We start from the raw sequence: 16,004 nt of genomic DNA on the forward strand, positions 1-16,004 counted from the left end.
CGCCTGCATTTCATTTTTTGTTCTTCCTTACCGACCCCACAGATCCATCTGCCCTCAGAGGGGGGTCACTGCAAGCGTGGCACATGGCATAGCCTGCCTGCTTTTCCTCCATCTCTGTACAGCTTGTCTGAGCGTGTCTGGTACAAACCCTTTGCTCAGTGCAGGCTCTCCCACAGACTCTGCAGGGACACAGTATGGCTGGTTTAGGCAAAGCTCTGTTGGTTTTTTTCTCCTTTCTCCCCAACCAACTCACAGTTAATCCATGACATACTACATCCCTCAAACGGCACCAGACTATTTATCCAGCTGAGAGCTGAGTGAAAACATACAGACCCACTTTGACACCATATCAGCTAATTCTCCAGATAACCCAAAAGCTCACCAAGAGCCAAGAGGACAAGCCTGCTGTCATGCAAGCCCTGAGCAAAGCAATCCCAGATCTTACTGAGGGTATCAGCTCCAGGAATTTTCCACCCCTTTTGGTGAGAGTTTGGCTGCTAGAATTTAGCTCGAAGAAGGAAACAGACTTGGGGGAGGACAGAAGATAGATAGAAAAACTTCAATGAATAAAAGCACCATTACTTATACACACTGGGAAGCAATAAGAGATCCACAAGTTAAGCATGGAGACTTAAAGAATTAAGTGCTAATAATCCAGAAGGTCTTCCACCCAAAGCTGTTCTGTCACTGGAACATTTGAACCTGCGTTAAGGACAATCTAAAATAAGATCAGGCACCCAGCAGCTGCATTCATACCAAGCTTTCCTTGGAGAGGGGAAACGGGAAACAGGCATAATTTTCTTTAAGCTCTACTCCAGACATAAGGCTGCAGCTAAGGTATACATGCCAATATTAGCTTTAAAGTAGCCTTCTTGGATACATAACAGCATAGCTACAGCCCCCTTCTCAGCCCTACAACCTGGGGAAACTCACAAATTCCTAGACGAGGGTATCTGTGTTGTACTAATTTTTAATACCTGAGGTAGTTAACTGGAAAACTGTTTTGGGGTCATGTCTACTGCTGGATTGCAGGATAGGCATACCAGCAACAGCCTCCTCTCACCAGCTCTGGGCAAATCCAGTAAACCAGCCCCACAGCCCCATGACATGTATCCGAGCCAGTGCCTTAAATGAAGTGGAATAGCCTCACATGCAGGCTGTCCCCACTGACCTCACAGCACTTGCATGTGTATTTGCATGGGCATAAGCCAAGTGACCATTCGGCCAGCTCAGGGCCACTGAACTGCTGTTTCTCTCAGCATGAGATGCTTTTCTTGGGACATGGGGGGAGGGACGGAGACTCCAATACCCTCCCCATCCCAAATACACATTGCCTTGTCCACCCAGCTACCAGCTACACTGGTATGCCCATGCCAGGGCTTGCCCTGCCTTGCCCAAGAGAGCCCAGACCTGCCTCTGTCTGACATGGCTTACCACGGGTCGTCTCTACAGGGCTGCAGGATAAGGTGGAGGCAGCCTGTTCTGTTTGTGTATTTACAGGGATGAAAGCCAAACTGGGAAAGGACTTTGGTACAGTGCAGCCAAGTGACTATGAAGTACTGCTTTAAAAAGCCACAAGGTCACCTTTACTGACATTTGGATAAGGATTTTATAGAAGTCACAGGACTGGGAGATGGGCTTGTTGTGCCTACAGTCACAGGGGAGGGAGGGATTTATGTGCTGGTCAAGAAGGCTGCATTGTTGTGACTCTTTCATGTTCATAAATGCTCATATATTAGCCTGTTGGATAAAAGAGGCTGACTGGGGTTTCTCTTCTCACTTACTGTAGTTCCAGGTGGCTTCCTTGACTCTGCCAGCACACCTTCATGAAACTGAACAGCCCCCTATTTACCAGTACTCTCCAGGTGCCACGTCCTTGCACAGTCTGTCTTCTCACTTGCTTAGACCTTAACAAAACTTGGTTTCACGGCCATACTTCATTTAAGCACAATGTGAGAACTAATATATATCATCCTCTCAAATGAAGAACCAGCACACAAACACGCTGGAATCTGAAGGATTTGGACAGAGGGGCTTTGCTAATGATGTGTGTTGTGAATGTGGTGCTTGTGTATAGATATCCATATGTGTGTGTGTGATCAGTCTGAGAAGCAGCACAGACTCCGACTGTTAAGCCCTGCGCAGCCTGAACAAGCAAGGATGCAGCCTTGAGCAAACCTGAGAGGAATGAGTCCAGGAAGGAGGAGCCATGTACCTTCTGGAAAAAACGTTATGGACAAGCAAGTCTACATAAAAGAAACACCTGGCTCCACCACTGGTTTCTTTTCCTCAGTGGCATAACATACAGGACAGGTTTTGGCCAGGTGGTAGAAAACGTAGAGATCATGACAAAAATAATCCGCATCTGAAAGCATGTGGTATAGGTGAGCATTTGAGTCTCCTTATTAAATTACAGTGTCATATAGACATTACATCCTTTAGGCACTGTCTGTGCTTCAATACCCAGAAACCAGACGTATCTCTTCAGCAACTGTGATGTGGACTGGCAACTTCCCTGCCCTTTCCTCACATTAGCCCTGCAGGGAGATGCAAACATGAAGAATGCCACAAGCTTCATGCTAATGTGCGAAATATTTAACATAATTAGTCACTGGAGTCCCATCCCTTTCTCGCACTGAGGTGACCAAGAGACAGATCACAGGATTAATAGTATGGTCCCCAGCACTTGCTCCTTGATGCCACTTGATGTTGGCAGGTGTATTGGAGCCAGGCAGGATCAGCAGGCAGAAGTAAAGACAAGGGGGGAAGGCAACGCAGCCTGCAGTATTGTTGCACCCTGGCTAGGGCTGACTGCCTCATTTGCACAGCGCCTGGGAAGCGAGGGCCTGCTCCCCGCATCTGAGATCCTGATGAGTTGCCAGCATCTGACACCGAAGCCCGAGAGAACGCAGACAGGTCACTGGCTCGATGCCATGGGGAGCTCTGCCATGCAATGGAAACCGCAGCAGTGGGAGAAGAATAGTATGTCAAGTGCAAAGCAGCAAGGATGTTTTTCAACCTAAGGGCAGATGCAGGTGCATAACCCATTTGCTGCCAGAAACAGCATTATTAGCATAAAAGAAATTGCAGGAGTGCATGGAAAGCATAGGATAGCCGTAAGCCTGACCTGGCTGTAGTCAGTGTGTACGTGCTGGAGCAAGGAGGCTGGCAGCCACACAATCCACATCCTATCGTGTGACCAGGAAAGTGTATGTGACACCAAATGGTGCTAATGGGGAAGGGGGCTGGGCACAAACCCCTGGGACCCATCCTTTTTATGTAAAGCTATTCCTGGAAAGGAGGCAGGAAAATTTCTGGGCTTACGCTGATATGGTTTATCTCCACTAAGGGACTTTGTCCCATACACGAACCAGAAAAGCTACATGTGCTAGCAGCACAGTGGAAAGGGTGACTCCAACAAAGATGCTGAATCAATATAGCATGGAGCTGAAAAATCCTTTCCCCACCATCCCCTTTCCTCTAGGAAACTTCCCCTGTTCCTAAAGCAGGGGCTGTTGTAGGAGCTTTATAGACTTAATGTGTGGGAATTACATGTATCGCTACACTATGTCAGGACTGCAGGCAAGGGCATACTCAGTATCCAGAGTAGCAAAGGTGCAGACACGTGGATTTCACCACAAGCATCCCAACCCACTGAGCCTGCTGGAGATACGTCCACTGTTATTGGTATCTGAACTAGCTGGTTCATCTCAGCTTGCACATCTTCACTGGGCCATAGGTACAACCAGAAAACCTACATCAGGCCCCACATCTTACCAGCACAGATTTAAGGATGGTCCCTAGTGCACTGACACAGGGGGGTAAGGCAGGCAGAGCGAAGGGTCAGTGCTCCCAGTGGACCAACATTTATTCCAGGTACATAATAACTGGTAGCTAGGCACAACATATATGCAAATACTCCCTCCTCCACCGCATTGCCCTACATAAAAATATCTAGAGACGACTCCGGTCCCACTCAGACTGACAGAGGCAGCTGCTATTGCAGAGCTTTTAATCCTAAAGCAGAGCCTGTTGTCACTGGCAGGAAATCTTATTGTGTTGGACAGGCAATCCTAGACCTTAATTAAATAGGTTGCCCTCCCCGCAAAGCCAGACAGACTAGACTGGAATCAGACGAAGCAAGTTGCTTAAGCCAGGGACCACCTGGCTGTAACTTCATCTAGGTGACAGCACATGCTTTTGTGACCCTCTCTGAAAGGTTGAAACCCCAAGCAAGCTCCCAGAGGTAAAGTGAGGATTTGTAAAGAGCAAGAAATCAGAGATGCTCTGTTCTGGGAAGGAATTCATTCCTTCTCCTTTCAGAGACTGAAATTTTGTGGCCTTTGCCCTGACCAAAGACACAGCAGATCACGCTGGTTCAGGACTGATTTTTAAGGGAGCTGGTGGCTCCTCCTCTGTCTCCATTGCACACAGTGTAGCAGGGAGTGCTTTGAACCCGATCCTGCTGGTAGCTCCTAATACTGAGCACCTCATTTTTCTTTCTCATGCTTGCCCTCACACTGTCTCTGTGAGATAAGGCGCATTACTTTCTCCATACCAGGAAAGAGCAGCCGTGTCGACTCCACGCATTTCCCCTAGCCACGACCCAGCTGCTTGCCTCTGTAGCATCCCGCTGCTGTGCCAAGATGTGACCCTACCATGAGTGCTCTCGACCCTGTGCAAATATACAGAAAGACAGCACGCTGCTCATCCACCTTGCTTTCTGCATGGAGACAGCTTGAGTGCATATGCCAGAAGAGACTGCAGCACCCTACTGCTGAGGCTCTGAGCTGGATGATGGGGATGGAGGAAGAGGAGGGAATGAGGACCCCAGTGCTCACTGTGGGGTATAACTGCCCCTCCGACTAGGTCCAGCCAGAGAAATTGCACAATTCCCAAAGAGTCAGAAAGTCTGCTGTGAACCTGGGTGTCAGGTCAAGACTTTGCACTCAAAAACCCTTTTCAGGCTCCAACCATTTCTGACTAACCCTTGGGCAGCCTTAGGCACAATGTGGCCCTCAGCCTCTTCCCCACCTCAGTAAAATTAGGTCACTTGTACCTCACTGTGGTACCAGGATGGGGAGAGGGCAACGGGCAGAGGTAGGCACCTTGCCGCTGTGTCTGTCCCTTAAGCTCCCCCACAGGACATGGGTATACATCTGTAAACACAGTGCAGCATGCACTGCAGAGACACCCCAGCAAAAATGCAAAAGAGTACAGAGACTAAAGCTTGGGTCTTAAAAGCATACGCTGCCGTTGCAGCCTTCCTCCTCGGCTAATCAGCCCTGCTTTCCATTGCCGGGAGGGAGCAACGCACTGTGCTGCTGCTGGGACCCAAGGCCGCTTGCAGATGCTGCCTCCCCATAAATAAGCAAAGGGCCTTCCCTCACCACGATCCCCCCGGCATGGAAGTGGCCATGGCCTTTAGTCAGGGAGCGCTTCTCTCAGCTCTGAGGCACTGAGTCTAGGTGGCCGTTTTGCGTTGTGAAGTCCGGTAACCAGGTCATGACCCCATGGTGACATCTGAGTGCCCCAAGTCCCCTGGCTGAGATAGATGTCATGTGCCGCTCAAGTCATGGACTGACACTGCAGGATGCGGTGCAGCCAGACACATATGCAAAACACCTTTCCGTTTTCTCCATCTCCCCGACTTCTCACTGGAGTGCCTGTAAAGCCAGGAGCAAACACACGACACTGGTGCAAGAATTTTTATTTTCTGAGAAACACATACTTTACTTCCCAGTGCAACAGAACTTCAGATGCATAGCGGTGGCTACCAGAAACCTACAGATCGCAGGGAGTACTGCTCTTTATAGTTTTGCTAATGTGAGTTTAGGAACTAATGCAAGTTTCTGAGCTGGCAGACCCTGGAGACTGACTGGCTGCGTTCACCCTCACAAAGCAAGGTAATACTCTGCTGGAAGCTCTCCACAGTAACCTGCTAACAGCCTCACCTGTGGGAGGAATGGGACGCTGTGCCCCTGCTTCCCATCCTGACATCCCTTTCATACCATTTGAGTCACCCCTTCACTCTCTCATTCACTGCACTCCTCAACACTCCCCTTGTTCCTCCACAACCCTTCATCTCTGGCCATGCCATTCGCCTCTCAGATGAGTCTGGGTTTTGGGGAGGGAGAAAGAAAAAGGGGATAGGATAGGCAGAAGCTCACAGATAACCCCTTACATTATTTTTCCTAAGAAAGCAGATTATTTCTCTTGTATACATGAAGCCAGGAAACAATGGTTTATCATGGATATCACTCTGAGTGCCTCTACGCTGCCTGGAGTGACCCTTGGCCTCTCATCAAAGCTTTCCCACACATCTTGGATGGCCAATTATGAGATGTCCAAAACAGTGCTGGGGAAGCTACTCTAAGATGCATGGCCAGGCCTCCATCGTGGTGTTCCTCTGTGTGTATGTGCTAACCCTGGAAACCAAACTCCTTGTACTTGCTGGCCATATCATTTCGGAACAGCTCCAGGGCCTTCTTCATCGCAGCCTGGGAATCAGCCCCAAAGGCTGCAGCGTGTTTTTCAGCAATGACCTTGATAATGGCTTCAGAAATGAACTGTGAGGAAAGAAAGAGAGAGAAAAAAACTGAAGGGATAGTCAAAGTTTATTTTCAGAAAAGCCAGACTAAGAAATAGGTTGCAGAGCCTGGAAATATCTCCAAGCTAATTCAGTAGCCCTTCCCGCAGTCTCTGGAGAGACAGTGAGGTCTAGCATGCAAGGAGCCTGGGCTGGGCAGAAGAACTGGGACCTATTCCTAGCTCTGATGCTGATCTGCTCCATGACCTTGAGTAGACCATGGCCCTTCCCACTCTTTGTCTGCCTCATCCATTAAGGCTGAAAATTCATGCCCTGTATTTGTACAACACTTAGTTTTGTGGGTCTTGGTCTCCAATGGATCCTCCAGGGCTTACTCTAAAACTGTATGTCCCTTGTGTCCAGCCACTGACAGTTCTTATGTAATGTAGTTCCCAGGCATGCAGAGGCTGCAGGGGCTGGATTATTATTGTCAAGGGTTGCTCAGACTGCATGTGGTGTTTGGAATGGGAAATCTAAACTTGGATATTCACATACCATTCGCATACCATGAACCCTTTTCTGTGCCTCCTCCTGCCTGTACACAGAGGGGACTTGAGGGAGAGTTCACTGAAGTCCATCTAGCCATCAGTAAATAAAAGTGCAACTCTCACATAGCTGTCTTGCACACATTCACTACACATCGGACACCAAGATTCCCTGCCCTTTTCCATACCTCCAGATATTTGACAGGGATTTTGTGCTTGGTCGCATGGCTTTGAGCCAGGGGCTTCAACTCTGACTCGTGATTACCCTTCAGCTTCAGGATTTTGCCCAGCTGAGTAAGGACGGTAACTCCATGTTTCTTCAGATCTTCAGAGCCCTTCATCTGATCAGGGGTCTTCAGGCCTTTGAACTTTTCAAAGCGATCCAAGGTCTCAGGGTGGTCGTGAAAGAGCCTGTGGACAAAAGTAGAGGGACTTGTGAGACTTGAGAGAGATGTCATCCAGACCAGAGCTGAGGTCCAGCTGCTCCAGGTATTTCAGAGTATATGGACAGGCAAAGGTGTGATAACCCGCGTCCCTCCCCAAAGAAAGCTCTTAGCTAGTCCCTGCTAGTAGAGGCTACTTTAACCTGGGAACTCTGACACTTTAGATCCTTTCCAAATTACCACCATTCACAATCACTGCCTTTAGCATGTATATAAGCCAGGGAAGCATGTGACCCTACTCTGAATCTGGTTTAAGTGTTTTTCATCCTTCCTCTGGTAAGGTTGTTCCACAACCTGATGACACTCTCTGTGCAGAAGTTTCCTTTCTACTTATTTTGTACAGGATGCTTTTTATCATTAACAAATGATAAAAAGCCTCTTGTCTTTGGAGAGCAGAAGCTCCTGACATACCTCCCTTTGAGTATTGTATCAACTTTAATCCCATCCTCTTACACATGTCCTAACATGATCACGGCTGTCTTTTTCCATTCCCTCTGGCTGTGACAGAGACACTGCCCTAAACATGTCCAGCTAGAGCAACAGAGCAAGTGTCCTTTTTTTTTTTTTATATAGCTCTGCTAACTCTTTGGCACCAGTCCCCTGGGTTATGTCAACTGTATTAAGATAGAGGCAAGAGCCAAGGCTGGTTGTGGTACTGAGAGGTGAGTTCTTGCATTCATCTGAAGGAAAAGCAAAACCAAGCAAAACCACCTGTCTTCATTGACTTACTGTTGCCGAGGAGCCAACCAGTAGACTCCTGGCTCTCACCAGGACCCTCTTCCCAGCCCATCTCTGCATTGACCAAGAAAGGAGAGTTCTAGAGGTTTCTCATACACAAAAAAAATGGAGCAGCCCCCAGTCTCAGTTCCCTCACATCTGGAGCTCAGGTGTTCTTGAACATCAGCTGGATGGGAGAGCTTACTGTGCCCCCACCCTACGATTGCAGACATGGAGGAATTTCATTCATGCCCTTTTTTCCCACCCCCCAGCTCAGCCCAGCTGCCAGCAGTGTGGTTCCTCCATCGGGAACCACAGCACCTCAGGGAGTCCTTGGGAGCAAGTGGGTAACAAGAGCGTGGGGCCTTCAGGCATGTTGGTGCCATGCCACGCAGTGCTATACATAGGCACTTGGATCCTGAAATGGAAATGAAATCAAGAAGGTGGAAGAGTGACTGAAAGACAGGCTAGTGGTGTCCCCACTGCTTCCTCCCTGCTGCATTTCCTAAGAGACAGGATGCAGACACCACTGGCAACCAAACTAGCAGGAAATGTCACTCTTTTCCCTGCCAGAGTCCTAGAGTCAAGGTGAAAAGGGGGTACTGCCTGTCCTGTCCTGATTATTAGGAGCAGTCTAATAATTAGGTGTTGAGAGACATCAGCTCCCTCGCACAAGTTTATTTTCAGCTATTATACCCTCTGATGGGCATAATCCAACCAGCTGAAGCACCAGCAAAAGCAACGTCTGTCTTTACAGCCAGGGCCCTACAGCTCACATCTGTGAAGTGGCTCACCCAAGTTACCTGCAGCAGTGTCTGGAGCTCCAGCCCAGGACCTCATCCATGAAACTAGCCTCCCTCTCACGGTACAGTGATTGCACGCTTGCTCTGCCCTCAGGAGGGTGCTGGGGCTGGGACTACTGGGGCTTGCGTCCCATCTAGAACTGGACATTCCTCCTAAGTATGTTGCCATGAGGGCCAGACTCTCCACTGTATGATGTAAGTATAGGTTAAACTACACTAACAAATACCTCAAGCACATGGAAAACACAAGCTGTTCTGCGGCAAAAAGATTCTGTAGATGAGTGACCAGTCTTTCCTGGCATTTCGTTTCAAAGGTCTCCAAAGGATTTCTGTACTCTACCAGGTGCTGAGCACACCACCATCAGCCTTTCCGTTTTTCTTTTATCTTTCCATGACACAGGTTCTGTCCCACCCAGAATGATGAAAAAACCTTGCACCTTGAAATGGGATGGAGTTATTTCTAAAAATCTTCCTCCATCATGTCTGGCTGTGGCTGAATCATGTCTGCCAACGACGATATACTCCCGAGACTTGAAAATTCTTCCGAGGAGTATTTTTTTGTTTCCTTTGGAAAACACACATGGACACATTTCTAAACTAAGAGCTGCTGGGCTTCCCCTGCCTCTCTCCCCCCTCAGAAACCCCTTGAAGGAACAAGGGATGACCTGGGTTGGCTGGGGAGCACAAAGTCACAGGGGAAAGGAGTGTCATCTATTTATTTAATGCCATGCTCTGCCCTGCGATACCGGTAAGAAAAATGGTATTACCTTTTCAGTTGGAAACTGCTTTTACTGTCTTGTGGCATTTCCAGAGCCAAAGTAGCCACCTCACAGAGAAGGACTGGTGGGGAGGGCTCAGGTTCCTGCTACCCCTCCAGCATGCCTGCTCTGGACCATGAGGGGAGAGCCATCACATTGCCACCCAGCTGCCCCCATCTCTCCTTTCCCTTCAAATGGCAGCTGAACTGGGCCATGATAAAGAAGGTAAATAAAACAGCCCCCTGCTTTGGCTCATCTTTGAAAAAGCTTTTCAGAGCTTTTCAGTGGATTTGCCTGGTGTTGTGGGCTCCTTCCGTTAGCCGTGCTTAGGCTAGGAAAGCCCCCAAGTGGGTGCCATATCCCCACTGCTCTCCTCAGCGTCCATATCCTTCCAGCACATCATACTGCACACAGGCTGAGGGAGAGATCTGGAGAGAATCTCCTCAAAGTCTCCATCCCTGCTGGTCTTTAAGGACAGGCTAGGATCCAATGCCCACCCAATGTTGTTTCCCACTCTGCAGCCCTGAGATCCCTTCCAGATTGCATTTCTGTGACTTGCTGCTGGCGCCCAGGTTGTTCCCCTCTCGGGGGGCCAGGACCACAAGGACAGCCTGGGGGCAGGGGTTCTCTCAGATGGAGACCTCACGAGCACTCCCACTCTGACACCAGAATCATGGAGGAGGGAAGCAGGGGGAAGAGTGTGCCTCGTTTCGCATCCAGACCTCAAATTCATCATCAGGAACTGGACCAGTGTTACCACCCAGATTTCTGGCCAAAAAGCAGGATGGGCAGGACTCTGCCAGGTGAGACTAAGGTGGGGAGAAGGAAACACTCAGGTACTTCACAGTTAATTTTACTGAAATCATAGATTCTGAGAAAATTGTCACAGAGGTGATTTTCCTCTCTTCTCCTTCCCTGCCTCCCCACATCCTTGCTGCAGAGCATCTGAAGGCCCGGGACACACAATTCGCTCCAGCATTTCTCATCGCGGTGCTTCAGCAATGAGGATCCGAAGCAGAGCTTTGCCAGCAGAGGCAGAGAGACTGACAAAGTCCCACCGTCTTTTGAAAGCAGCACTGGCCTGCTTCTGCACCCATAGACAGATGGAGAGACAGAAGCACAGCCACTTTACACTGGGAGTAATTTTTAACCCAGAAACCATAGCAATGGAAAAACCACCACCCTACAACAAAGAAAACAGCCTGTTGAAATAAACACTGCCAAACACAAGCCCCCATACAAAATATACACCTTCCTTGGTCTCCCATCAAAAGCTCTCAGCTTTACTCTTAGGACTGAAGCTTCTTGCCTACCTCATTAAAACTTCATGCCCATGGCTGGCGAGGTCGGACTCCACCTTTCCCCAGATGGTCAGGACCTGCTGCCATTCCTGGTCACTGAGCCCCATGGTTCACTGAAGACAGGTCCCGAGTGCTCCCCACAGCCGTTTGCCTTTCCCCAAAGGGTGGCTGGAGAGCTCATCCGTGGGATTTATAGCCCCTGCTCACAGACCTACACCTGTCAATCGTCAGCTGGACGTCTTGCTCTCTTTCAGGCTTGTCTAACCTAATCAGCCTCCCTTTTTTTTTTTCTAGGAAGCTATTTTGGGTCAGGTGCTATTGTGGGTGCCACTGATGGCATCATTTCTGCTTTTCGTATTGGACTGGCACATGTCCCACTCTAGACAGAAAGGGCACTGCTGAAACACAGTGCCAGGAGCCTGTCCCAGGTTCCCAAGGACCCAGAGACAGTGTCAAGCTGTATGGCAGGAGATTCCTGAAGAGCACTGTCATCTGCAAGGCCACCCCACCTCCCTCTCCCCTGGCCTGCCAAGGGCAGGCAGGAGAAAAGGCCGGGACAGCCGGTAGCATCGGCTCCATCGCTCCAAAGGCCTTTCCTTTCCCATGCTGATCTCACTCTCCTTTTCCCCTGCGGTAACACACACCATTTACTAATAGAGAAGAGCACAGTGTTAGAAGAGACATGTCCTTAAGAGCTAACCATATTCAAAGAAGTGGCCCAGTCATCTCCCCAGCCTCTGCAGGAGGAAGGAGGGGGATAAAAGCTATATGGGAGCCAGTTACCCCACACCTGCCTGCTGGGGTCCTTCTGCCTGCCTCTCTGGGGAACGCCCAGGATTAGCTGCTGGCTGAGGCTGGATATAGGAGCCAACAGACGTACAGCTGAGCCAGGAGGGTAATTTGCAGCAGGCCAGAGACACAAGGACACAGCAGGGCTTCACTCAACACACACCCAGCCAGCAGTTAAGGTCTCTGGCTACCTCTGTCAGGCCAAATATCAGTGTTGGGAGGAAAAGCCACTGAGCTGACAAACAACATGGGTATGCTTTGGGACACCTCCCAGCCTTTCTCCTCCAGCTCCGTCAGGACTGATAATGGCCTGGCACACCAGCAAGGTGATTAGTCCCTTCCAGGGGGTGACTGCAGTGAGAGCACAGCTCAATAACAAAGCCCAGCTAGCGCTGCTGTCCCAAAGCATGCACCTACCTCTGGACGTTTCCGAAGGGGCACACACCACAGGCCTCGGCAGGCGAGAAATGTCAACCGAGGGCTGAAGACACCTGCCTTGGGGCTCAGGAGGAGAGCATGCAACCCCACGGTCCCTACCACAGTGCTGCAGGACCTGAGGTGCATCGCTGCCTCTGCACCCATCCACTTACTGCAATGAGGGAACAGTGTCCCTGCTCCAGCCTTGCAAGGGGAGAGAAGTGCAAGGTACAAGGGTAATCAGGCAGCGAGGAGGATGGAGGCACAGAGCCTCATACCCCTCAGAAACACACAGGTTTAAAGGGAATAGTTTGGGTAAGAAGGGCGGCAAAAGCCAAATGGAGGTGTCAGCTGGTATCCAAGCCTAGAGGTAAGGGAATTTTGGCCGTTATGTGTTGCACGCCTCTGTCAGCCAAGTCAGCCTGTGACCCTGCAGTCCTCACCTTCTATCTCTTCTATGCACCAGTTCGCTTCACATCCAAAAATCCACATCCTAAACAGTTCAAGGCCAAGATTTCATCCTGATTTACCTGCGCAAACACCAGGCCACTACCAATTACCCAAACTAAGCTAAACTGATGGAAGAGAGCTTAGGACTCCTCCAGCACATTCCTTGTGTTGTTCTCCACAGCGCAGGGCTGAGACGGGAGAGATCACATACCTGCAGTCTCACTCCCCAAGTACTTATAGCAGTAAACAAGCATTTGCACCATCTCAGGCTCGGCCTTGGGTAGGATCCTGAATACTGACCTTACTGTTTTACACGCGTTTCAGACACAACAGAAATGTGCTCCTGGCACACGAGAGGCTGCTGCTTATGCACCGAGCTCTGTCATATTCCCCAAGCTGAAACTACTCCGTTGCCATAATAACTTCATTTGAAGTTGGTCGACTCTCCGCTCTCTGTAGCTTTCCCTAGGGCTGTGAAGCCAACAGTCCTGGTATGGACATTAAGTGGTCAGAAGGCTTAATAAGAGTATGGGATTCCATATTGCTTTTTTTACAAGTGAAGTAGTAATGAAATGAAATCATAAGCTCTTCTCCCTAGAGCTTACATAAATAGTCTACAGAAATACTAAAAGCTTTATAGCACACCAGACCGTGCCTCAACCCTGCAGCCGCGAAAAGGACATAGCATTTTAGTATCTACAGGCCTCTTCTCTCCCCCTCGGGGCAAAATCTATCACTTGCATAATCATCTCAATAAACGCAAACTATAGAGAGCCAACATATCGGCTGCCCCCTTTAAAAAGCGCCGGGTGATTGAATAACCTATTATTTCAAACAACACTGGCCACACCAGAACCGTGCTGAAACGCGTGGCCACGCGCCTGCATCCACACCTAAGGCACTCTCGCTAAACGAGCATAAAACGTATCGTAAATAATTTTGGCCACGTTTTGGGGTGCATCGCTGGCGTGATGCGGGTGCTGCCGCCTCGTTGCAAAGCCTCCCGGCTGGACCGCGACCACCCGGCGCAGGTACCCGCCTGGGGGCTCCCCCTGCCCGGGCAGGAGGCGCCGCAGCAGCCGGCTCCGTCGGCCAGGGCTTGCTACCATCTAGTGGCCACGGGCGACAAAGCCACGGGGACTGGAGGCCACGTCCGAGCCCCTGCCCGGGATTTGGGGGCTCGAGGAGGTGGCCAACATGCAGCCCTCAAATTTCGGAGGCAGGAATGTGGCCCCAGGACACGCAGGACTGCGGCGTCCCAGTGCCGGCAGCGCCACAGGGCTCCCGCTGCGGTTGGGTGGCAGAAGGCAGAACTTTTGTAAGGGGCTTTTTTTCAGTGCAGGGCATAGAGACGGTCTGTTTTCCTCGGAAAGGGCCCATGTTGGGGCAGCAGGGCCCTGGGCTGGCCGGGCGGCTTTGCTCCCAGCCCTGCAGCGGGTCGCTGGCACAGGGAGGATGCCGTGCCTTGAGCACTGGAGAGGGCTGGGGTGGTGGCATCGGGGCAGAGGAAGATCCCGTGGGACAGCAGCAGAGCCACAGCCGAGCCTCGGGGTACTGCCGAGGAGGAAGGCTGTCCTAGGGGCTTCGTGGGGCTTCTTTCTACGCAAAAATGTTACCAAAAGGTGCTTAGGAAAGGTCCCCCCATCTAACAGGCACAGCAGGCAGGGGGAGAGCCATTTCTGGCAAAACAGTGGATGCAGTCTCACCTCTGCCTTGCTCCTCCCTCAACGGATGGCAAACCTTTCTACAGGCATTGATGAATTTAGACCATGCCACAATCCCGCGAATGGAAAAGCCACTTGTTTTCCCCATTTATGAGGGATCAAAGAAGTTCTACAACTCGCTTGAGCCCACAGACACACCAGTGAAAGAGCAAGGACTGGCTCTTGGGTATGGTTTTAGAAACACCAGCTGTTTGGTGGTTATTAATACGGGGCACAGCCGCCCAGGCAGAGCTGGGAGGCATGGTAGGAATCGCACACCAGGCACAGGGAGGAACCAGCTCCAAGTCTGTTTGGCCACATTCAATTTTTTTCTTAGAGTATTGCTGTTGTGAAGAGAGAAATCCAACCCCGGCCTGTAAAGTGAACATCGGAGAGCCCAGCAGTCCCCCACATTGCCTTGGCAGTTAGTATAACAAATCACCAATGATTTCTAGCCCTGTCTTCTCTGCAGCCAGACAGGCTGCAAGTAGGGAAATGCGTACCCAAGAGAGAGGCACTAGCAGAAATCATAGATTTTTTCTGCATTTGAAGTAAGTTTGTGAAATAAACTTTCCAGGAAGGAGGAGAGATATATGCTCCAAAAACCAGTCCATTTTCCTCAAGAAACAACCCAAACCATCTTGGGGCTTACACAGCAAAACAGCTCAGAGGGACAAACAAACAGATTTTTTGACCAAATACTTTTTTCTTTTCAATGAGCCTTTTCCCCCACAATACAATTCAGAAAAACCCCTGAGAGCAGCCGAGGGTCCTGCGGCTGGGAGCGGCGGTGGTGGCAGCCCCAGCTCTGCCGTGACCCTGAGTTGTGTAAAGCGTGGCGTGATGTAAGCGTGGTACACACTGCTCTGCCAGGGGAGCAGTCGGGGGGAGGCTGGCGCTCCGAAAAAGCCAGGAATATTATATAACGCCAACTTACATAATTACCTATTGCATAATGCCGGGGAGAAGGCCCTCTGTAATGCAGCTGTGGTTTCTATGGCATTTTGCTGATACACGGCTGCTTCTAAGAGATCCGTCAGGAGCTTGCAGCTCAGTCCGTGCAGACAGGTAGGTGAGACCCCGCACTCCCAGCAGCGTTAGCCAGAGAGGTAAGGGTAATAGTAATGGCATCTTATAGCCATAGCAAGGCAACAGCATTGGGTTTTCTGCAGCTGTGCTGTTGATTTCAGTATTCAGAGGATCAGAAGACTATCAGATGAGAGCACCATATGAAGCTGCATGTATTGCATAGCCTCCACTGCTTGTAGGAAACAAGGTGGAGTCTAAATGGTAGTAGCAGTGGCCAAGTCCCTTCCAGGCTCACTCCTCTCTTCCCCTCACTCTTAAACACTATTCTTAGCGGTGCCTCCAGGCAGGGCTCCCGCACACTGATGAATTTCAGCAGCTGAGAGGTGACCCGAGCCGCTTGCTTAAAAGGAAGAGGAGGGAGTAGAGGAGGAGATTTCAGCATCAGGACAAGATTTGGGCTGTGAGTTTGCAGAGCTGTGCTGTGTACTTATCAGTATCTCGGCATGGATTCTTTCAGGGA

General features: G+C 50.2%; 1 protein-coding gene across 1 annotated transcript; it reads right to left on the minus strand.

Annotated features, from left to right (window-relative positions):
* Positions 1 to 5,693: 5,693 nt before the first annotated feature.
* Positions 5,694 to 11,240, minus strand: MB (myoglobin). Its single transcript, XM_050904789.1, has 3 exons — positions 11,109 to 11,240; positions 7,263 to 7,485; positions 5,694 to 6,569 (listed from the first exon to the last, which is right to left on the minus strand). The coding sequence occupies exons 1-3, from the start codon at positions 11,201 to 11,203 to the stop codon at positions 6,423 to 6,425; spliced, it is 465 nt and encodes a 154-aa protein (XP_050760746.1). The 5' UTR covers positions 11,204 to 11,240; the 3' UTR covers positions 5,694 to 6,422.
* Between the last annotated feature and the right edge of the window lie 4,764 nt (positions 11,241 to 16,004).

Source organism: Gymnogyps californianus, chromosome 1 (genome assembly GCF_018139145.2).
Source record: "Gymnogyps californianus isolate 813 chromosome 1, ASM1813914v2, whole genome shotgun sequence".
NCBI classification, from domain to species: Eukaryota; Metazoa; Chordata; class Aves; order Accipitriformes; family Cathartidae; genus Gymnogyps; species Gymnogyps californianus.

Excerpts from the sequence above, each read along its gene's own strand:
- MB (XM_050904789.1), bottom strand. The coding sequence starts at position 11,203 with ATGGGGCTCAGTGACCAGGAATGGCAGCAGGTCCTGACCATCTGGGGA. Across the intron at positions 7,486-11,108 it reads GGGCATGAAGTTTTAATGAG|GCTCTTTCACGACCACCCTG; the intron begins GTAGGCAAGAAG and ends TTTTGTCCACAG. Across the intron at positions 6,570-7,262 it reads TCCCTGTCAAATATCTGGAG|TTCATTTCTGAAGCCATTAT; the intron begins GTATGGAAAAGG and ends CTTTCCTCACAG.